Source organism: Podarcis pityusensis (assembly GCF_964106645.2).
Source record: "Podarcis pityusensis genome assembly, chromosome: 14".
Lineage (NCBI taxonomy): Eukaryota > Metazoa > Chordata > Lepidosauria > Squamata > Lacertidae > Podarcis > Podarcis pityusensis.
This window is the reverse complement of record NC_138039.1, coordinates 18436432-18460074: the sequence shown is the minus strand read 5'-3', so window position 1 is coordinate 18460074 and position 23643 is coordinate 18436432. Positions and strand designations below refer to the sequence as shown.

The 23643-nt window shown below is 43.7% G+C and overlaps 1 protein-coding gene across 3 annotated transcripts in view; it reads left to right on the top strand.

Annotated features, from left to right (window-relative positions):
• The window catches only part of CLUAP1 (clusterin associated protein 1), a 54751-nt gene that overhangs the window by 28940 nt on the left and 2168 nt on the right, over positions 1–23643 (top strand). For 2 of the 3 annotated variants that reach the window (XM_080982015.1, XM_080982016.1), the window contains exons 8-12: positions 552–693; positions 13456–13528; positions 18776–18883; positions 20539–20594; positions 23547–23603. In XM_080982015.1, coding sequence (XP_080838141.1) covers positions 552–693; positions 13456–13528; positions 18776–18883; positions 20539–20594; positions 23547–23603 — 436 coding nt within the window. The remainder of the gene's footprint in view (positions 1–551; positions 694–13455; positions 13529–18775; positions 18884–20538; positions 20595–23546; positions 23604–23643) is intronic. The other variant, XM_080982017.1, reaches the window with a different exon arrangement.

The window sequence follows — 23643 nt, the reverse complement described above, 5'->3', positions numbered from 1 at the left end:
AATGTGGAATATATTTGCCTCAAGTGTTTTACATATCCAACAATCACCTGTAGTCTCTGGGTATATTTTGTTCAATCTCACTGGAGCCAAAAATCAATGAATTTATATTTTAAAAAAATTAAAGTGAAGCAAGAATTTTTTCCCCAAATCCATACTCATTTATCTTCTAGAATTATTATCAACATGCTTTGTTGCCAGTTAACTAGATATTCATGTCCAGATGGTTCAAAATCAATCAAAACTTACTTAGGACTCCCTTGACATAGTTTTCAGATGTAATTAGGACCTTAAATTTTGTTGGCTCTCTTAATGAACCATGAATCCATAATAATGGATTAACTGTATTTCTAACTTGGAAGATATTGGAAAAGAGTAGTTGAGCATATTCTAGAATTGGTTTAACCTGATAGAATGTTTTAAATGTTCCCAGAAAATATTTGGGAGCTGGGTGGGAGGTAAGGTCGTGCTTGAAATCCCTCAGTTCATCACACAGCTAAAAAAACAAAACTCACAGATTCTCCCATGTTCCTTTTTTCTTGTGTCCCCATCAGCCCAGCTTTTATGGATGAATATGAGAAGATTGAGGAGGAACTGCAGAAACAATATAGCTGTTACCTGGAAAAATTCCGTAACCTTACATATCTGGAACAGCAACTGGATGACCAGCACCGAATGGAGCAGGAGAGATTTGAGGTGAGGGTTCTCAAATATTGCATGAACTCCTTTAGTCTTTATTTCTACCCCACATGCTTCTGTATGCATTTCTGCAGTTTTGTCTATATTTATCCTCAAGTGTGCACCAACCCAGGTTCCAATACAGGCTTGCTTTCTTGTTTTCTGTCACTGTTTTGGGGGCTTGACCCATTTGCTTATGGTAGAATCCGACTGCTGTTACCCATCTGCTCAGAGTTGCTCTTTCTGAAAGGAGGTATACAAAGACCAAGAAAAATAAAACATAATTATAAATAAATAAATTTAAAACGCTGGGTGAAGACGGATGTAATTTTAAAAAGTTAAGTGGGTTGTTCAGTCATGTGCTGAGCACAGTTTCCTCCTGCCTGTGTAATTTGCATGAAAGGTATACATGGCAGTGCCTTGAATACTAGTTGAGTCATCTTACTTCCTTGCTTCAGATGGTCTGCCCAGTATGGTCTGCCACATGTATTTTGATTGACTTGTCTGTCATTTATTTATTTTATTTTAATAATAACTTCAAACATTTGTTTTAAAATTTCAGAAATGCTCAGGGGACACAAGTGTGTGTGTGTGGTTATAATGGGTTAATGACTTTGTATGGATGAGCCAATAGGCACTGTTCACAGGTAGCTCTTCCCCATTCAGGGTCTGCAACATTGAAAACCTGCCCATTGACAGGTGGTGTTGTTTTTAAGAAGTGTGTCATAACAGAAGAAGCACCATGGACTTCAAAAATCCTCGCCCTGTCTCACCCCGCTTTCTGAACCACTGCAGATTTATGATTTAGTGCTGTACACAATGGGAGATCAAGGCACAGTTCTAAAAGGGCTGTTTCTCTCTTCCTTTCCTCTTCTTCCTGACTGTCCTTTCATCACGTTTGCCAGGACACTTTGGTGTCAGATTAGCCCTGCCCCTTTGGAATATGTGCCGCTTGCTGGGAGTCAAAGAAAAATAGGACTTGAAATCATAAATAATTGAATTCCAATCTTTGCAACACCCACTCATCTAAATAATCAAATGGCTCATTGATCTTTGTATACTGACTTGCCTTTGTTCCAGTAAATATGTCTCTTGCAATTATTGTGCAGAGGAAATGGTATGCTTTGTGCCCCCTTTTTCAGAATTTCACTGAACAGCATGCTAAGACAATGGCAATGACTATGTGGTTAGGTTAATCTGCTTCCCTGGGTTCTTTGGGTATTGAGGAATGAGCTGGTGGACAAATGAATATTTATCAAGTGAAACTGTGTTCCAGCCTAAAGAGCATCATTGAGTAATTGGCCTGTAATCTCTGGAACACTTGGCAGATGCAGTGGCTTGTGTTCTCTGCTGTTGTTTCACAACTAATGACATCGGGTAGGTTGCGTTTCATAATTGGAAAAGTGATTTAAAGACTGAAGAAAGGTTTTCACATTTTAATTAGTGCAGCACTGTGGATGCCATGCTGCAGTCTCTTAAAACTCCCCCCTCTTCCCCACATCCCCAAAAGACGGAAGGCCTACAGGTCTATGTAATGTAGCAGATCTTTGTCCTCAAGATTCCTGCTCTTATACAAGCACTAGCATAGTCCTTGGAGGGAAATATGCATGTCTAACCACGTTGTTGTTGTTAAGAAAAACAAGAATAAAAACAACCTAAAATACAACAAAGGACGCGGCTGGCGCTGTGGTCTAAACCACTGAGCCTCTTTGGCTTGCCGATCAGAAGGTTGGCGGTTCGAATCCCCGCAACAGGGTGAGTTCCCGTTGCTCAGTCCCAGCTCCTGCCAATCTAGTAGTTCGAAAGCACTCCAAAAAGTGCAAGTAGATAAATAGGTACCGCTCCTGCGGGAAGGTAAACGGCGTTTCTGTGCGCTGCTCTGGTTTCGGTGTTCCGTTGCGCCAGAAGCGGCTTATTCATGCTGGCCACATGACCCGGAAAACTGTCTGCGGACAAACGCTCGGCCTGTAAAGCGAGATGAGCGTCGCAACCCCAGTGTCGTCTGCGACTGGACTTAACTGTCAGGGGTCCTTTACCTTTTTACCTTTAAAATACAACAATATGCATAAAAGTGCAAACCCAACTCAGTGCCACTCCACTGAAAATATGCAGAGAATTAAACTCCAAAAGCCTGGCTGAATAAAAGCAGATAGTGAAGGAGCCCAGCGTGCCTCTCTGGGGAAAGCATTTCACAACTGGGGAGCCGCTACTCAGACGTCCCATTCTCTTTTCACTACCCTCCTCACACACAGAGAGAAGGGCATCAGCTGAAGAGCACAGGGTAGTGCTGTGCTACCGTATCCCTTGAGAGGAAGTGGCAACCTAGCTTGCCCAATAGTAGTAAGCCTATCTCTAATAGCTAACTTGGGCCATGGAGCCAAAATGGAGGCAATGAAAATGAGGGTAGTATCTGCATGCTTGGGTGAAGCAAGAAGTAGGCAGAAGTACAAAAAGAAAATATCTCATGAAAACTCAAAAAAGCAGTCTAAGGGAGACTGAGGATGCCCGGTAGCTTCAGGATGTTGAATATCAACTGTAAAAGAAAATCGGAATAATAAGGAATGCCCTGCTTTGGAGGGAGTAAGTGGCTGGAAACCTGATTAGGAGCACTCCCTCTAGGAGAGGGAATACACTGCGACCCCCCCCCCCCCCAGATCCCACTCGGTTCTCTGAATCTCCATTTCTGGTGGTGAGGTGGGGGCAGGACACAGGGTTTGCAAGGGGGAGGCTCTGTGCCTTTCTGTGGGTTTCCCATAAGCATCTGGCTGGACACTTTTGGAAACAGGCTGCTGGGCCAGAAGACCTTTTGCTCTAGTCCAGCAGGACTCTTCTTAGGCTCCTGGGGACAACAGAGGCCCAGAAATGCCAGTCATCTCCCACATTTCCCTGAAGGCCCCTGACCATCTGCGATGCACGCCGAGCGCTGCCATTCTCCTTCAAGGAGGCAGCAGGAGCTGTAATTTAAATTTCCATGTAGCGCAATCAATCCTGAAATGATTAACTCTCCTTTGTGACGCTTCTATTGAGGAGAATTCATTACAATTAAATTCTTGTGTACAAATTGTTCCTGCAGAAGCTTGGCTTGGGAAAGCTTGCGTGTGCTGCCTATTGGTATCTGAGTTACCATTCATTATGCAATCGTGACATATCTTAACTGCTGAGAAGAGTTTAAATCCCAGCTCGTCATTATGGTCTGCTAGTGAAGCATTCTGATATCAAAGCAGCAGCTGGCATGCGGTCAAGTTAACAGAGACAGAGGAGGGGAAACAAAAACTTGTTAAGCCATGCTACACTCGCAATTATTTTTTATTGTGCTTGATTTCTGAGTGCTTTTATAAAGGTGGCCTCTTTCAGTCCTTGTTAAGGCTAACCGATGCTGTAGGTGTGAGCAGCCACCAGCACTGTCCCCTTAACACCATGTGAAGAGCTTCATTAACTACGGACCCTGAAATTTGGGGTCCCCTCCAAACCCCTGCTTTCAGTATAAATTACAGACATACTTCGGAAGCCAAACAGAATCCGTTCGACTTCTGAAAAGTTTGTAAACCAAGGTGCGGCTTCCGAATGCACAGGGGTGCCTTAAACAATAGCGGAATATTCAAGAGTAAATTGTGATACTCCTTGTTGGTAAAATATTTATTTATAAGGCTCTGAGAGGCCCCAGCTGCTCTAGTAATTTCTTCATCTGACATAATTTGACAAACTATGTACACTGATCATGGCGTTCACACCATGGACTCATCCACATATTTACATAAAGACCATGCATGGAAACCAACACACCAAATAAACTAATACAATAGAACTGTAATATGCCAAGAGAGTATCAAATGAACTTTTATTGAATCATTACAATTTGTACTTTCCCTAGGTCCAGAGAGAGAAGTAAGCAAATAAATATGAGAGCAGTTGAGGCAATTTCTATTACAATATAGGCACGGTTGAGTTAATTGGAGATGTCCCAGATTGGTGGCTTTGTTTTTTGGTCATTGAAAACGGGGGACTCATTGTTTGAAGAGTACTCTGTTAATACACCATGGTCTCTTGAGGGGCCTTTCTTTTCTTTTGCCCAATGTTGTCACTTTGTTTCTTCCTTCCTTAATCTCCCTCCCAGCCATAATTTTGAATTTCAGTCTCTTTCCTATTGAATGTGCATTGTGCTCAAGTGTGAAGATTTTGAGCTCCTGTTAGTAGGAAATTGGCATTTTCCCCTGGACATTGTGCTTATCTGCAAGCTGTTAGGACAAGATACCAGGCAGGATTAATGTCTCCTGCTCTGGAACTGCTGACATAAAGAAGGGACTGTTGAAACTTGAAGTTCCTGTTGATAGCATCATAAGGATACTGCACGGTCAAGGACTCTTCTTGCGCCATTGTGCCCAGGACCTTAGGGAATAAAAGGCTGCAAGAAACACATAGGTTTAGAGCTGAGATGGGGAACCTGTGGTCCTCCAGAAGTTGTTGTAATAAAACTCCAGCATCCCTGCTGGGATAACATGCTGGCTGGGCTTGGCAGGCATTGGAGTCCAACAATACTTGGAGGGTCACAGAGCTTCTGGCTCACCTGTCTTTCTGAATATAGCCTTGTGAAGATACCAAAGGCACACATCTTTGTTGCTGGGATTCAAGAAGCCTTTGCCCTTCTTTTCGGTTACTGTGCTCCACCTAGCTCAGGATCTCAGATTGATAACAGTTTTCATCACAATATTTTAAGTGAAGTGTGTACCCCCTCCTTAGAATGGGCAGACATTGTGACTTCCGTAACATGAAAGGGTGGGAGATCCAGTGTACAACATTATTAAGAATGAGGAATATAGATGCAGTTTAGACGAAAAACACAATGCTTTATTTAAGAGCATAAGAGGAACCCCTGCTGGATGAGACCAAAAGGACCACCTAGGTCAGCATCCTATTCTCAAAGTGGCCAGCCAGATGCCTATGGGAAGCTTGGAAACAGGGCAATTGGTATCAGATGCTCACTGGGTCAGCATTTTCATAATGAAACTGAAAATTCAGTGCAAAGCTGGAGAAGTGGGATTTGCTTCCCATCTTTCCCTCTTTATCTACTGCCTCACAGGAACTACAATGAGAGATATGGTGAGATTTGTCATCACTGGGGTGGCAGTGTTCTGGGACCGAAGTCAGTGGCTCACATTCCTAAACTTGAAAAAGCAAATGTTAAGGAACTGGCCACTAAGCTTAGATAGATGTATCAGATTTGCCTCAAATTCTTCTTTGCTTAAAAATAAAATACTGGAGGGTGGGGGTGGAGAAAGGCTTTTAAAATGTTGCTGTCAGGTTCTGAACCAATTCTCTTAAGGTAACACCTAGTCTTCATATTTATTTAAAACATTTTTATTTTGCTCCTCAGCTGAGAAATGCTCCCAGAGAACTAACTGAGTCCTTCAGACATACAATCTAAGAAAAAATATGATGCAATAGGAGCAGACATTAGGAAGGGAAAAGGAGAAAAAGAAACATAGACACAAACACTTAATCTTGTAATGATCACTGAAATGAAAAGATTTCAAGGAGATGAGGAGGCAAATGTTGCTGTTCTTTCAGCAGAGGGCAAGAAAATGCTCTGCAGTCCCATCTCTCTCCCTCTGCTATAGCCTGATGGGATGGCTGTAATGACATATTGCAATAACCAACAGCAATATTACCAGAGCATGAATAATTGCAGGAAGGTTTTTCTCTCTGGTGGATATGGCCTGATGCCTGAGGCAGATGATGCAAATAGGTTCCAAATGTTGGAAAATATAAGAATTAAATGAGAACTTGCTGCTTTTCTTAATGTGCTCTCAAATCTGCTGCCTGAGGTGGGCTGCCTTACCTTGGCTAATGGTGAAGAGACCTTGAAAATGGTTGCGCACCTGTGTTGGGAATTTCTCCAATATGTTACAGAAGTTTCACTTTTTTCTGCCAGCTGCTTGTCAAAATTCATTTAGTTATATATTTTAAAAAGTTGACAGGGTTGTTGACTACCAGATGAAGCAATCAGTCATGATGCTCATTAATTCTTTCAAGAACACGGGGGGAAAGAGTGTTCAACTACAGGCTAGGAAATATCATTTTAAAATTAAAGACTGATTTGTAATGATTTTTTTATAGCGTAAGTCATGATCAGTCAGAGGACAGGATGCTGTGCAAGTGTTGAGCCAGTTGTCTTTCTAAAAGCCCCTTTGCTGGGCAGGGATTGTAGTTTGGTGACAGAACAACTGCTTTGCACAGAGGAGGAGGACCCAGGGTCAGTTTCTGGCTTCTCCAGCTAAAACAGCGTTGCCCAACCTGGTGCCCTCCATATATTTTGGACTGCAACTCCCCATGAGTCATACATTTCCCTGTATCAGGAAAATTTTAACGTCTAACGTTTTGCAATTTTTATGTGCTGTAAGTCGCCCAGAGTGGCTGGGGAAACCCAGTCAGATGGGTAGGGTATAAATAATAAAATTATTATTATTATTTTATTATTGCCAGCAAAAAAGGTCCAGGGACATTTTCTTGGCAACTTAAAGTCATGTGTCATGTATGATTTGAGAAAACCCAGCTCCTCAGAAGCTACCTTTTACTAAGCCAAACTGTTGGTACATATAGCCAGGTATTTTTTTGAGGGGGAGAATCAATAGCTTCTCTGATGCCTTCTGAAAGGGTAGCTTTCTCTGACTTGTGAATATTGAGTTTGAAGTATTATTATTTATTTATTACATTTGTATACTGTACTTTATTCAAAGATTCCAGAGTGGTTCACAACAGAAAAATACAAAATAAAGCATACCAAATGCATAGTAAAACAAAAAATCCATAAAAACCCTTCCACAAACACAAGCCTGGATGGAGGCTAGGAAAGGATGTGTAGAAAATAGCCTACTGAGAAAAGATAAGATTTACATTTCTTGCTCCAAGAAATTTACAATTCTTTTTTTACTGCAGATTTATTAAAGAAAGCAAAAGTGCAATTGTCATCTCACATTCACAATAAAATAAACATCAATATGTCCATCTTAAGATACACATAAAGATTCATAAATGCCCTCCAAATGTCAAAACAGATATCCAAAGGAAGTTGGTGTTTCAAGAAAGTGCTTTCAACTGCAGCAAGGGCATTAAGGACTTCAAACCGTTGCATAATAGATGGTGAATATTTATCCTTCCATGCTCAAGGTATATGTCTCTTAGCAACTGCAAGGGCTCCTAAATTCCATTTTTGTTGTCCAGTTGTTAGTCCTTATTTTGCAGGAATATAACTTAAAGTACACAAACATCTGCAGATATTTTACCAGTACAAAACTGATACAGACAGCAACTTCATACCAAACAGGGCATTTCATGGGGAAGCCCACATCATATGCCTCAATGAGACATTTCTAGCATTACACCTCCAAAATGCATCTGGCTTAGACAACCCCTTCATACAGAGCTGCTGTGGAGTCCAGTATACCCAAAATAGGGTTTTTTTTGCTGAATCAGTCAAAAGAAACACGTCATATAGATTCTACAGCAGTTTTTACATCCAAGGATAGAGAAGACGCAGGGAAGGATAGAAAACTGGCATCCAAAGTCCTGCCGACAAGATAGAATTTGGAATAAAGGCTGTAAATGGTTTACATTCTAATTGTATTTTAATTCTGCCTATAGAAGTCAGATTGTGTTGTGGTAAGCAGAATGTTTTCAATGTGGACCTGAGCAGGTTGTGGATGTCCAAGGCAGCAGAGGCTTCACTGGGAATATCATTGGTTAAACAATGCTGTGCCTTGCAGAGCTTGTTTAGCAATAGATCATCAGCCTCCTGCTAACTGATGGCATGTTTTTCACAGTACCCTTCCGTAGCAGCTGCTATTAGACTCTTTGGAAATAGCTTTGCAGACGCTCAGTTCCGTTCTGCTTCTAAGATCAATACCCCCCTTTTATAGCTTTTTGCAAAATGATTAATTGCCTCTGGGTCCTGTACTCTCCCCACTCTGCCCCCAGGGGTGACATTTGGAAAACTATTAATTAGTATCTGTGACATGGGAAATAAATGGATGCATTTACCATTGTGGTAGACAGGGCTCCCAAATGCTATGTCTAACACTTTCTCGCTGGAGACTCTGTCTGTCATGATATTGGGCAATCTGTTGTGCCTGTTGGAGCAGGAGTGAGATACAAGGAAATCATCTTAAGATTTGCAATCAGTTCAGTTCGGTGCAGAGCAACTGTAGCTAGTGGGCTAGTGTAACTAGATGGATTTCTTTTGGTGGCTTTAAAAGAGGATTAGACAAATTCGTAGAGGCTGCCAACCATGATAGCTATGCTCTACCTCCACTGTTAGAGGCATTATGCATCTGGAAACCAGTTGCTGGGACTCACAAGTGGGGAGAGTGTTGTTGAACTCGGGTCCTGTTTGTGGGCTTCCTATAGGAGGGGGGCATCTGGTTGGCTACTGTGAGAACAGGAGACTGGAATCGATGTGCTGCTGGCTTGATCCAGCAAGCCCTTCTTATGTTGTCATTCCAGGATTGCTTGCAGAGGCAATACCCATGGATTCAGATTATAGAATTATGGAATTGCAGAGTTGGAAGGGACTTCAAGGGTCATCTAGTCCCACCCCGTGAACATTCCTCTTCCCTTTCCTCTCTCCCTCTGTGGCAGGGGTCAGCCATTGGTAGCTGCCCAAGTTGAGACGAGCCAAGGGATGCCAAGAAATGTCCCAAAGCCAAGAAGATTATGTGGCTTAGGCAAGGTCCTGGCCCCAAAGGGTACCTGTTGATAGCCCTTTCTGTCCAAGCTGGCCCAGTGGACAGGAAGGGTAGGCATATGAAGAGGCCTGCAGGATCAGGACAAAGACCCCTTTGGCATATAGCATTCTGTTCCCACAGTGGCCAATTAGATGCCCATAGGAAGCCTTTCTGCCCTCCTTTCCTATGTTGACTTTCCTTTTTATTTTTTGTTTGTTGCTTTAATTGTATTATACGATTCTAAAAGAAAACTTCTTTAAAAAAAACTATTTACGAAAACAAATACAATAAATTATGAAATCCATCCAATCTGTTTTGATGAGTGGTGGTTTATAAATCATCTAACAAGTAAATTGAGCCCTGGTGGGATCCTACGCAAGCTGGCAGGAGAAGGGTCTCGTCCTGTTGGGTCCCAGCCTCCTTCCTGTTTGTCACCCAGTGAGAGAGAAGAGGTGGCGGGCACAGAGGAAGCAGGAGGGTGGCAGATCTTGCACTCCTGTTCTCATTCGTTAATTGCACATCTCCCCCACCACCACACTCCCTCTGTATGTCAGTGAACTACCCGCAAGGTCCTGAACAGTATTTGTGGGCTAGAGCACACATAAGTTTGCTTCTCTCGACCGTAGTTGGAATCAAGGAGTAAGCAATGTAAGAAAATGTGTTATGGTAAGAAACATGAGCCTATGTGCATCACTCTGGAGCATGTATTCTACCCTAGGCAGAGAAAGCAGCGAAGTTCATAGAACTGGCTGCTTTGCCATATTGTTGTCGGCATAATAGTGATGAAATTGCTTTAAGTTTTTGACCTTTGAAGGATATTTCCCTTCCTAGATTAATTGCATAAACCCATGTGCAGGTGCTTTGAGTGTACAAGTAGTCACAGAAGCACTTGGAATACATTTCCAAGTGTTGTACATGGCTTTAGGGTATAGCTCTTTGTTTCGTTCTGCCACAGCAACTGTACAAAGAAGTGTAAAACCAACACAACTGGCAGTGCATATCTGAATTTTTACTTGCTGGCTTTAAAAAAGCAGACTAGTAAATAAAAATGGAGGCTAGAAGCACTTTCTCCTCTGCCCTTGTCATTCTGCTCTTCTCCCCCACTCCCTTTAGTGGGTGACAGCACTAAAAAGGGGTACTTACCCTTCCCTTTAAGGGGGACGCGGGTGGCGCTGTGGGTAAAACCTCAGTGCCTAGGACTTGCTGATTGTATGGTCAGCGGTTCGAATCCCCGCGGCGGGGTGAGCTCCTGTTGTTCGGTCCCAGCTCCTGCCCACCTAGCAGTTCGAAAGCACATCAAAGTGCAAGTAGATAAATAGGTACCGCTTTATAGCGGGAAGGTAAACGGTGTTTCCGTGTGCTGCGCTGGTGCTGGCTCATCAGTGCAGCTTCGTCACGCTGGCCACGTGACCCGGAAGTGTCTTCGGACGGCGCCGGCTCACGGCCTCTAGAGCGAGATGAGCACGCAACCCTAGAGTCGGACACGACTGGCCCATACGAGCAGGGGTACCTTTACCTTTACCACCCTTCCCTTTAACATTTACCATTTCGACCTATCAGCCTGCTAGACATATCATACAAGGTCTACTCTAGATTCTTGCTAGAGAAATTAATCGAGTGGGCAGAAGAAACAAAGCTATTCCACCCGGAACAGGCTGGCTTCCGTAAAGGTCACAGCACATCTGGCCAATGTCTTGTTCTATTTACCCTGATTGATAAATACCTAAACAGGTTCAACTGCAAACTACACGCGGCTTTTGTGGACCTGACCTCCGCCTTTGACTCCATCCCCAGAGATAGGCTATGGCAGAAGCTTAGTTACACTAACATAGATAAGAGACTCCTCCACCTTCTTATGGAAATTCATAATGACATATCGGCCAGAGTAAAATTCGGCCCTCTGGGAGCTCTATCTGATCCTTTCCCTCTGAATAAAGGGGTCAAACAGGGCTGCCTCTTGGCCCCTTTTCTATTCAATTTCTACATCAATGACATCGTTACAACCATGAAGGCCCTAAATCAATCTGCCCCCTCTTTACAACAGCTCAAGATCCCCATATTACTCTATGCGGACGACATGGTGATACTGTCTTTAACCAAGCAGGGCTTAAACAACATGCTCAGAGGGCTCATGACATATTGTGACACCAACTCCCTCAAAATCAATTTCGCCAAAACCAAAATTCTCACTTTTGGCATGAAAACTCGGAAGCCTTTCTGGAATTTTGAGGGCCACTCTATTGAATATTGTTCAGCATTCAAGTATTTGGGTATCACTTTTCAGCATGGGCTTAGCTGGTCAGCTCACCTAAATATGACCATCCTGGCTGCCCGTAGAACCATCAAAGCTTTGGAGAAATTCTTCTATGCAAAAGGCGGCCAGTTGGTTCCACCAATCAGAAAAGCATTTATCAGCAAAGTCCTCCCGATGTTACTGTATGGGGTTGAAATCTGGGGGTGGAATTTAAAAACACTACAACGGCTGGAGATTCTGCAAAACTCTTTTGCACGAAAGATACTGGGCCTCCCCAAGGGCTCAGTTGCTGCACAGTTAAGAACAGAACTGGGCCTCCCCTCCATTGTTGCGAGAGCCCACATTAGAATCATTAGTTTTTATTGTAAATTAATCAATGCCCCAGGTTCCCTACTAGCTAGGCAAGCCTTTTTAACCTGTTCTCATACCAACAAATGGTCCAAGGCCATGGAGACTATTACTGCACGCTACTCCCTCCCAGATCTCGACACGCTGTCATCTTGGGACCAACATAAAATCCGGGCCTGGATTCTTACAAGAGACGAGGCCATGGACCGGGCACAGTCCACTACAGCTCGCCTCTCCATGTGGCTCCCTAAAGTGAAAGTGGTAAGATCACTTGCCAACTACTTGATAGACCTGACAGAGCCCAATTTGAGAAGAGCGTTTACTATGGCCCGTTTCCATTCTATACCCACGGCCTTCCTGCAGGGGATTTACTCTTAAGACCCCTATTACTCAGCGTTTATGTCCATGCACAATGAATGAAGTAGAGGACTTCATACATTTCTTTTTCTACTGCCCTATTTATGAGCCAATAAGACCTAAGCTCCTCCTCTTGATCCCGTCCACCATTACATCTAAGGAAGACTGTTTGAAATCGCTTCTTGTGGACGCAAATCCCCAAATTTCACGTGGGGTGGCAATCTTTATAGTGCAGGCTCTGAAACTCAGGGCTACTCTGACTGGGTAGTGAGTCCTAGACCTGGACCTGTTTTAATTCTTTTTATTACTTTTTCAACCCAATGTGCCGAGCCTATTTTGGGGCCATTTTCTGCTTTATATACATCCGCACTTTAGATTCTTGGCGCTGGCAACTAAATCTTTACATTATTGTCTTAGGGTAATTTAAATGTCATTACGCCAGTAATAACGCTTTGAATTTTGTTTGGTTGCTTGTCTCTAGTATTTTTGTCTTATTTTGCTATGGCTGCATGCTAATGCAATAAAGGTTTTATTTATTATTATAACATTTACCATTGTGCTTTGCTGTGCCACAAGGCAGCACCTCTGAGCTGGCTCCAACTGCAAATGAAGTTGGCAGACGTGACTGGAACGAGCTCAGGAGGTGCTTCTTCTAAGCAGGCTAGGGATAAGGACCAAAGTTAGCCCAGTTAGCTTTCATACTGGTGGCAGGGAAAGTGGCTTTACTTCCCTCATGGCTAGCACACACAGAAATTGTATGGATTCTCATAGACAGTTGATTAACATTTGTAGATGTTCTTTTATTGAACCAACAAGTTACATAAAAAGCGTTTTAGTCTACTGAACCTCATGGAATAATCTTCTGGCACAAATCAAAGAGGAGTGTGCCCAGATTCAAAGGTTTGCAGCACTTTTGAACAGCTAGAGTTGATCTAATTTAGAGAGAAACTTATAGTCACTTTTTTTAAAGTCCCATTCTATGGAACTAAGCTGGCTGCAAAGCCTTTGATATTAACCCAAGAAACAGCTTATGTCTTGTTACCCTCCTGAGCGGAAGCATGGTGCAGCTGCCTTTCTGATTTTGATGTTTTCCCTTCCCTGCAGGAAGCAGAGAACACTTTGCGTTTGATGCAGAACAAGCTGAAGGAGGAAGAGAAGCGCTTGCTGAAGAGTGGAAGTGAGCTCCGTTTGTTATCTTTTCCGGGTGTCTGCAGACCCAGGGTCCCATGCAGTTTGACCCTTTCCGTTTGCATGTTACCATGGTCATTTGAGGTGGAAACTAAACACCAGGCAGGCAGAGAGGCATATGGAGCTACAGCAGTTTTCTCTTTCTGCTTGATTGTTCTGTCACTCAATTTACTATTTTCAAGGCAGAATGGGAAGTCAAGGTTGTATGTTGTCTGTTGCCCCCCGCCCCACCCCCTATTTCAATGATGGGAGCTTTGGGTAGGTCATGGCTGCTTACTGTCTAAATATCTATCTCTGAGCCCCAAATCAGCTGCATTATGGGTAGCATGGTGGGTAAGCACTATTATTGTTAGGAATAGAGGTGAGTCACTTTCACTTTAACAATGTAGTATCAAACCCATTAGCTGCAGGGGGGTTGGACTAGAGGACCCTCATGGTCCCTTCCAACTCTACAACTCTATGAAGCAGTTTTGCCTTGCTGTGTGCTAATAATAGGGGATTTGTTGTATTATTTATTGACCGCATTTATATTCCACTCCCCTCCCCATTTGCTCAAGACACTTTACTGTTTAAAATCATGGCCACCAATCCGTTGGCTACAAAAAGGAAAGGGTGATAATAGAAGGGGGTAAAGAGTAAATTCAGATCTGTAATAAGGTTATATAATTATTTGGGTGGAATGCACCTGGCACACATCATCTTGGAGGAACCAAACAGTAGTTGGTCCCATAGAAGGGGGCCTTACACTCTTACATTATTTTCTCTGATGTGGCCGGTGCATTGCCTGTTAGTGGAGTGGAAGAGCCAAATGGTAACTGGTCTGATGGAAGGGGCCTCACTGCCTCACCTCTCCAGCTCATGCAACTATGGGGAATGAATAGACACCAATGGAGTGAAAGAAATTGATGGATGGCCTATCCAACAAAAAACAGGTTTTGGTTTTTTTATTATCCACCTGACTATTAATTCAAAGCTGTAAATTGCAACTCACCTGGGCACCTGTACAAGCTAAGAAAACCTACAACCAGGCAAGGAGCAACAACATATTCCTCCTTTAGGGTATAAATGGCTAATATAAGTTACAGGCATGCAAGAGGCAAGCAGAAAACTTTCTATGAGCTAGTAACTTTTGCAGATGAATATGCAAAACTGGATTAATTCACTGATTTGCAGATTACATTGAACTAAAAACGGGTGTTATAGTATTGGGTCCTGTTTAAGCCATATGAAAATAAGTAACTCTATTTAATTAGCCAAAGATGCTGCTCTTCATCTGATAAGCAATTCCAGTCAATGTTTCCTCTCTTTTTACTCTAGGTCAAATCTATCCAGTGGGAGGGAGTATTTTGGCCTGCTTTTAATACCAAGGGAACTATAATTAATAAGGTTGCCCACATGCTACCTTTTGACAGAAAATTTGGATCAGTGACAGATTTGAAGGAGCAATTTTATCCTGATGTTATTTCAATTTTGGCTTATTCTTAACTAAGACGTCAGCAGAGACCCTTAGGTGAATCATCCCAGTTATTTTAATATTGCTTTGTATGTCTTGAACATTTATTGGGAGGCATGTGAAGGAGAAACCCAGAAGGTTTTCTCTTGTGGATCAGTTAAGGGAATTTTTGCTTTTGACGAGACTGGCTGAGGCTTTTCAAGTCGCATTTGATAGTTCCGGCTTGTTAATACTTTTATCTCAACCTTCCTTGTCTTTGTCCTTTTGTATGTGGCAGCAGGCTTTAAGTAGCAGAGCACTGTTGGTTCTGCTGAGGACTAGTGTTCTGGCTTGCTGGGTCTTTGTTGATCAGGCATGAGGAAACTTTGGTGCTCCAGAAGTTGATGAACTACAACTCCCATAATCCCTGCTCATTGGCCATTCTTGTTGGGGCTGATGGGAGTTGTAGTTAGCAGCATCTGGAGGGCCAAAGTTTCCCCATGCCTGTTGTAGATCCTGAATTTTTTTTCATCTTGCAGCTGTCTTCTAGAAGGAGACTTGAAAGGGCCTTTCCCCAGCTGATTTTTACCCTGGAACTTGATTCTGCATTGAGCAGGAGGTTGAACCAGATGATCTCCAAGGCCCCTTCCAACTCTACAATTAGATGGTTCTCTGAAAGGTTGGCTATGAGCAAAGCTGAGCATAATCAGACTTGAACATGAAGCCAAAGGACTTTAAAAAATGAATTTAGAGGAGTCTGAAGGAGAATAAATACACTTGCTCAGATACGTAATTCTTAGAACGTTCAGAGCAGTTCATGGACATACTCTCAGTGATCACCATATGCAGATGGCGGACTGAGGCTTTGAGATTTGCCTAAGGCCATCTCAGTGAGTGTATAGGTAAGATGAGATTTGAACCAGGATCCTCATCCCAGAGGCTTGTCTGCTGAAGTACACAAGACTGGACTTTCAATGACAGAGCTTTCCTCTGGAGCATAATTCCTTCTCAATCATAAAACTGCCTCTGTTTTACAAACTCAGTTGTTTGTTGTTACAGTATTGGCAAAATTCTGTTTGGGGAAGCAGTGGATGAGCTCCTGGGGCTTAGCTGCTCAAATGGAGTATATCACATATTTGCTTTTGTTTACAAAGATTTGAAGCAACTGGGGCAAACAAGAGCAGCTTTGATCCGTGGGGAAATCTGAGTTCCCAAAGTGAACATGAAGCACATATTGTTCTTGGCTTGAACAAAGCTTTATTGAGAAAGTGACACATCTCTTGGTGGGTTCTGCCTGCAGCTAAGGTGGAAACAAAGTTATTAAAAACCTTTGGGGTTTGGTGTGGGTCTTTCTTTCCTTCTTCAATTTTGGTTTACATCTGAAATTAGTGGCATACAAAGACACAATTTGTACTACCTTCTCATCTGATTCCATCTACATGTTAGGATCTTTTAGGGAAGTCATTTGTATTTTTAGTTAATAGCTGCTTTGTGGAACCACAGCATGGGTCTCTTTAAAGTGGTGGGGAGAGGCAATTTCAAATGGTACTTTGCTTTTTTAAAAAAGTGGATGGGTGGCAGCAGTGGCGTGAGGGAGTCCTCCATCTCCCAGCCACCATCCCTGCCCCCTTATAGGATAAGGCAGCTGGTGAGTTGAGATTAAATCCTGCTGCCTAGGCTGCATGAACCTGCTCCCTGCTGGGAATGGGGTGGTGCAGCCAATCATGGGCGTAGCCAGGATTTTTGTTGGCGGGGGCAGAACCTCAGTTAGCTATGTATTTTTATTGATTTTTATTGAGGGGAGGGCAGCTGCCCCTTCCTGCCCCCCCATTGGCTACGCCCATGCAGGATTAAGCTCTAACCTCCCAGCCATCAGCTGACATCACCTGTGACCTCAGCGGATGAGAGGATGGGTGTGGTTTGGGGGGAAATGGCCCGGTGGCCAATTGGATCCCCTGGTGGGCCAGGATTTGCCTGTGGGTTGGACGTCCCCCACTCCCTGCCTGGAGGAAAGAAGGTGGCAGTGGCAGCAGTATATCAGGCAGGCAACCATCACTCCAGCGCCACTGAGAGGAAGCCTTCCCCCTTAGAACTGCACCTCTCTGTTCCCACTTTGCATTATTGTAGGAAGGACAGATGAGATGCCACGGCTGATGGTGTGCAACACAGTTTCCTCCACCCCATTAACGTTCAGTTCTAAACTGATGAAATAGTCTGTCCTCTCTGCAGGGGACTTGGGTGAGGGTGCTGAGAGTCTTCTGTTAGAAGTTCCTGAACTACAATCCCCAAGATTCTCTGGGGGAAAGCCATAACCGTTGAACCAGGACTAATAGAAGTTTGGAATATAGAGAAGAACATTTTGTAATTAATCCGCAGCCCATTTTGTCCCTGTTGTTGTTGTTGTTGCTGTTGCTGTTGTTGTTGCTGTTGCTGTTGTTGTTACAATAATTATTACTACGTCAGTTTGTTAATTTCACTTGGGTGAGAGATCCTTAATTTTCTACAAATCTTCTTGAATTGAGAACATATTGATCTTTCTTTCCCCTAAGTGAGGCACCTCCCTACTTCCTGGTGGTTTTGGATGACGCTGATTCTCTTTAGAAAAGATCACAGTAAAAAGAAAAGAGAGAGAAACTTCCAAAACCTTGTTTGTGATGAATGTGTAGGCAACAATCAAATTTCAAAGTGTTCTCCACTCCTACATTTGTAACTTCTGAAACGCTCTGACTAGCCACTATCTTCCCCATGCAAGCCTATAGGTATTTGTGTTTCTATGTGTTCTGATAGGTGTCTGATTTCTCTGGACCTTTTAACTGTGTTTGAGAAGGGCATGGAAATCAATTGCGTCATTTATCTGCAGGAGATGAGATGGAAGGCAGCTCGGGGAGCTGTTTCTGGCATATTTCAAAGTCCGGCTAGCTCCATTGAACTGAGCTGCAGGTTCCAGTGTTATGAACAGGGGTAAATAGTTATCTGTGAGCGGGCTCACCCAGCTTGACAGCAAATGCACCCTATATTTATCACCGCTCATCTTGTGTTCTGTTGGGAATAACTGGCCAGCATGATAAGAAGGAATAAGCAATGTTATCAAATTTCCAAGCTGATTCTCTTAAGTGTGATCATTGCAGAGACCACAGGAAAAATCTAATGGCTGTGACCATGTAGCTACTCCTGACCTTCACACACTGTAGAATTAGATCTCTGAGAGTAAAAGATCTGAAATCAATAAATGGAGGGTCTCCTTTAGTGGACAGTCTTCTTTTGTTCCATTCATATCAATATGTGAGTTTTCTGGACAGAAGCAGTTCCATCTTCTTGCACTGCAATCCTGCACATTGTTCAGACTGCTTAAATGGCAGTAGGATTTAAACACCTACAGTGTGAGGGAGATGGCAACCAAGAGCCTATCCCCCTATCCTCTCCACCCCTATCAACCGATGCTAATAGTAGTCCCAGAAGGGAATAATTTTGACAGAAGCAGCAGCACTGAGGGGAAGCTTGAAGCACCTCTTCTTTGCCATCTCAATTAAAAAGTCATTCCTCACCTCGACTGTGTTTTTATTGTTATTATTATTTAAAGTTGTGTACTCTTGAGTGTGGATTCCCCTGTGCCATGCCTGAAGCAAAGTTCTTTCCCGAGTCTTAACCGGAGATCTCCCTTGCACACAGAGCAATTACTCTGTTGCTGAGCTGTGGTCTGCCTGTCAGCCCACAATCATTCCTTCAAGCTGAAGCAAAGAACAGAAAGAGATGGAGCTGATGTCCTAATAACAGTCTTTGGTGGGCATTCTTGTTTTTATTTAGACAATGATGACTCGGATATAGAGATCCATGAGGATGAGGGATCTGACAGTGACATGGAAGACAGGCAGCTAATGAAGCAGCATACGGCCATGGAGATGCTGATGCAAGGTACCTGTACCTATACACCTGGTGGACGCTCCATTGCAGATGAAAGGGACCCGAGGGGCTGAGTGGTTTGTCCTGCAGGGCGGTGGGAAACAGCAAGTGCCTAGAAACTTGATTGTGCCACCTACAATTTTGAAATGCTTGCTCAGCTCTGGGAAGGGCTGGCCAAAAAAATGAGGTTGGGAGTCTAAAATATATTCTTTCTCAAGCCGCTTTCTGGAGTTGCATTTCTGGCCAAGCTGCACATTTATAGGAATAATTATGTGTTTACTGAATAAGATACTGCCTCGGGCATTTAGAAGTCAGGAGCTATGAGGGGATGATTTTTTTTATGGCCAGCGGGTGAGCTGCATACTTTCTGTCTTGCAGTTCCTCTCCTGAAGAACTTCTCTCCATGTTGGTTCACTTTCAGAATTGGAAAAGCATCTCCCCATTGCAGGGAGCTAAGCTGTGGGTGGGCAGGAGAGATCCATGCATCCTGTTTGTTTTTCGAATCAAATCCTCCTCCCCCTGCCACATTTTCCACATAATTGGGGCCTTTTTATGTTTAAATACACAGAATTGTCCTGTCACTTCTAGCATGGCCCTTACAGTAAGTGGAGCTCTGGACTCATTTAAAAAATGGTTTCGCTCACAGGTGGGGAATATTTGTCCCTTCTGAAGTACGTAGCTGAACTACAACTCCCATCAGTTCCAGCAATCATGACCAATAGCCATAGATGATTCAGGAATGTCTGGAGGGCCAAGGATTCCCCACCTCTGCTATAACTGAACCCTGTGCGTGTGGCTCCATCCCCAGAACAGCTCCTCTAGTTCAACCAAGAGCAAGAGATGCAGTTGCTCTCCCACTCCTTCCCCAGATTCTCATATTATGATACCACAAGGATGGCAGCGCTTTGTGGAGCCTCTCTGGAGCCTCACATACAATGTTAAGCTGGAAGCGTTAATGCACAAAATGACTTAAGGAGCTCCTTGCATCTGTTTCCGAATGTCAGCTGTCTCCTGCTTTGGTCAAGCGCTCTCGGCTCCTCTTTGCAAAAGAGCTGTGACCTTTACTGGAATACAGAAAGCAGTCATTAGAGCAAAGCTGACATATTAGTTTAAGCTAATGTGCCTTTATTTAAGTTTGTGTCATCCTGTCAAAAGCAGGGGTAAGTGAAAAGGTGTTCCCTATAGATGGCATGTGGATTGTCCTACAGCTTTTGGAAGGACAGGAGCTCCATCAGGAAGGGGCCCGTTCTGACAGGCAGTGAACGTTTGCCTCTCTTGGCCTCTCAGGCAGAAAACAGATCACATATTTAGGGCTCTCTAGCACTTCATTTGATTTATTATTATTTATTATTTCTCTAAATCCAACATAGCCTTTCAAAGCATCTTCTTTCTAACACAATCAGAAAGGTGTGACCTGAGGCATTGTTGCTTGCTGGGTCCATGTTCACTTTCTCTTCTCCCTCTTGTCATTTCTGGTCAAAGAGACTATAACAAAAAAACAAACCCTACAACCACCCACCCCAAATCTGAGAACAGGGATAATGGCAGGATGAGTCTGAGTGTCAAGTGCCTCTTATATCACCTTTGGCTCCCTAGAAAGAAAGATGCCCAGCATTGTTGTGTATTCAGCCACATTCTCATTGATTCTGTCTCCTTCTCTGCTCCAGGGAGACCAAACAAACGGATTGTAGGAACGATGCAAGGTGGAGACACAGAGGACGATGTAAGTAGTCGCTAAAGACGCTATTGGCAAAAAGGTGCTTTTTCCATGGCATACCTTCTCATTCCGCAGCAGGTACCTGTCTCTTCAGTTTCCCCTGCCTTATTTCACTTTCTGTTTCTGTCTCCCCCACTTTCCTCAAAAGCTCTTGCATCTTCCTCATCTCATCTCTTCTCTTCGCTGTAGGTCTCTTTCTCTCCTTCCTAGTGCAGCCACTTCTTTGCCTTTTCCTGCTGTTCTTGCGATTAAGTTAGGTAAGCAGAGCAGCAGACTGGCAAGCGATGCTTCTCAGAGGTCTGTCTGTCTCTCCCCCCCCCTCCCTCCCCCCCCTCTCTCTGGGGACAGAGACTCCTTTTGTGAGCACGTCATCACTATCGTTTCTTTTGCCTTCAAAATTTATCATACGGCGCCTGGTAATTTTACTGTTACTAAAAGCATTAAGCACTTTACAATAGATAAAGACAGATCTTGATTGACGGGGATGCTAATTGGTCTTTGCAGAACCTGTGCTGCTACTACCCCAGTGGAACAGATGAAAGTGACGAGGAGCATGTGGCCGCCGGCAGCTCTGTTTTTTCTGTCTGTCCTCCTAGTAACATTTTGCTAAAGAAAATGACATCTAAGAAAATACATGACCGCACCATGCTCAATGCTTTTCTGCTTCCCTCCCCCCACTCACATGCCATGTCATTGGTGCAACTTGCAGAGGACAAGGAAGGCCTAGCTGCCTTGCTGATAGGTTCCAGGTCATTCATACCTAAGCATTACTGTGGTGATATCAGGGCCCACCATTAAGCCCCATCAGGATGGCAGGCACAAGAAACAGGACCTTTTCAGTGGTGGCTCTATCCCTGCTGAATTGCTCACCCTCTTTGCACAGGATCTCCCTCTAGTTATTTTCAAATGTGCTTTAAACTGCTTTCAAAAGAATTTGGTTGTTTGTCTATATCATGTAAACTGCTGCTCCTTTTATAACTTAAAATTAATTGCTTTGGGCTAGATATTTGTTTTTATTTTAGTTATGAACTGCCTTATGAGAGTCTTTGGCCTGGGACGGGGGCTAAAAATTAAATAATTTGTAGCTTAGGCCTGAGTCCCATTGAAATAAATAAATATCTAACTGCAATTTAACTCTCTTTTATGTCCCACTGCTTTCAGTGGGATTTGGCCATCCTAAGATCTGCAAGATTTCACTCTGTGTGTTTAATATCAGGGTGTTTCTTCCCAGCAGAATGTTTTTGAGTACTTTCTGACTAAGAAAACCTTTTGTCTCTAAAGCAATTTGCCACTAAAGCTTGGGCTTCTCTTAAGACTGTCATTTTTATTCATGTAGGAGCCAAACTCCTGGGCTCTTCCCCTTGGGACAGACTACCCTCCCTGGTTAGAAACTGCTGCTTGTGTTTTGAATATGCATTGTTCAGGTCAGCCTGAAGTCATTCCACGGATGCAGGAAATACTAAAGCATTTTCACTTCCTGTGTGAAAACCAGGTTTACTGAATTGGAGCTGCCACACGAAGGCCTCCTTTGAATGGCTCAGGGTGGCGACTCCTCACTTGAAGTAGACAAAGAAGCTGTGTTTGTTTGGATAGCTGTTTTAAATTGTGGTGTTAGGTTTAAAGTTGGTTGTTGTTTTTTTAATTATGACTACATCACGGTGGCAGAGAAGGCAGATATGAAATTGGTCTTGCATGTGCCAAGGCCAGCAGTGGACAGTGGCATACCCCACATAGGGGAGTGATTTTTCTCAGAATTCCATCAGTTCTCTTGTGGCACACTAATGTGCCCCTAACCCTGTTTGAACATTTCTGCCCTAGCCTCAGAATAAGCAGCTGCCCTTAAACAGTTTATGGCAGGATAACAGCCACACAGAGCTTGGGCTATAATTTGGAGCAGATTCCCTCAAAAAGTGGTGAACTCTCCTTTCTTGGAGGTCTTTAAGCAGAGATTGGATGGTCATCTGCCAGAGATTTTTTTAGCTGTGATTCTTGCATTGCTGGGGGCTCGACTAGATGACCCTTGGGATCCCTTCCAATCCTACAGTGATTCTAAACAAGCGATCAGCCCCTTCTCGCAGCCTGTATTGTGGTCAAGCAGATTCCTGGCACCTCTAAGGAAACTTGGGTCACATCAACACCACACATTTAAAGCACTCTCATACGACTTAAACAAACACGATTTTCTCCAAAAAAAAAAATTTGAAACTCGCAACTGCCTCATTGGGGCAAGACCTACTGGAAAGAGATGCTGTGATCACTAGACCTGAGCTGTTTGGGTTTCTTTGAATAAAGAGTTAACTTCACTGACACTTGGTGTTTTATTGCTGACCTGCTCCTGACACTTAACTACAGTGGTACCTCGGGTTACATACACTTCAGGTTACAGACTCCGCTAACCCAGAAATAGTGCTTCAGGTTAAGAACTTTGCTTCAGGATGAGCACAGAAATTGTGCTCCGGTGGCGCGGCGGCAGCGGGAGGCCCCATTAGCAAAAGTGGTGCTTCAGGTTAAGAGCAGTTTCAGGTTAAGAACAGGCCTCCAGAATGAATTAAGTTCTTAACCCGAGGTACCACTGTACTCTCAGCATAGACTACCATTCCCGGGATTCTTTGAGGAACGCCGTAGCTGTCAAAGTGGAATAAGTGCTTTAAATGTATGGTGTGGGTGTGGTCTCTTTGGTGCCACTGAGAGGGGGGCTGTACTCTGTCAACCTGCCCTGCTTAAATTCTCCGCAGGCAGGCAGGCAGGCAGCTGTCCCACCCCACCCAGTTGTGCCGCTCTCCTGTCGTCTTCTCCTCCCTCCTTCCCTTGGAGACTCTGCCCCCTCTCCCCAGTGCCTCTTTCACTCCCATTCATTTTTGCAGTATTGGCTGGTTTCATTTCTCTCTCTCTCCTAATTTTTCCCCTTTCTGCTTCCATCTCGCGTTGCCTCTGCGCGCTGCTGCTCCCTCTTCCAAGGTCGGGGCAGCCAGAGCCCAAGCCAGTAAGCGCAAAGTCTCCAGAGCCAAGGCTAAGGTGGGTGTGACTCCTGTCTGCAGTGCTTTTGCCTCCACTT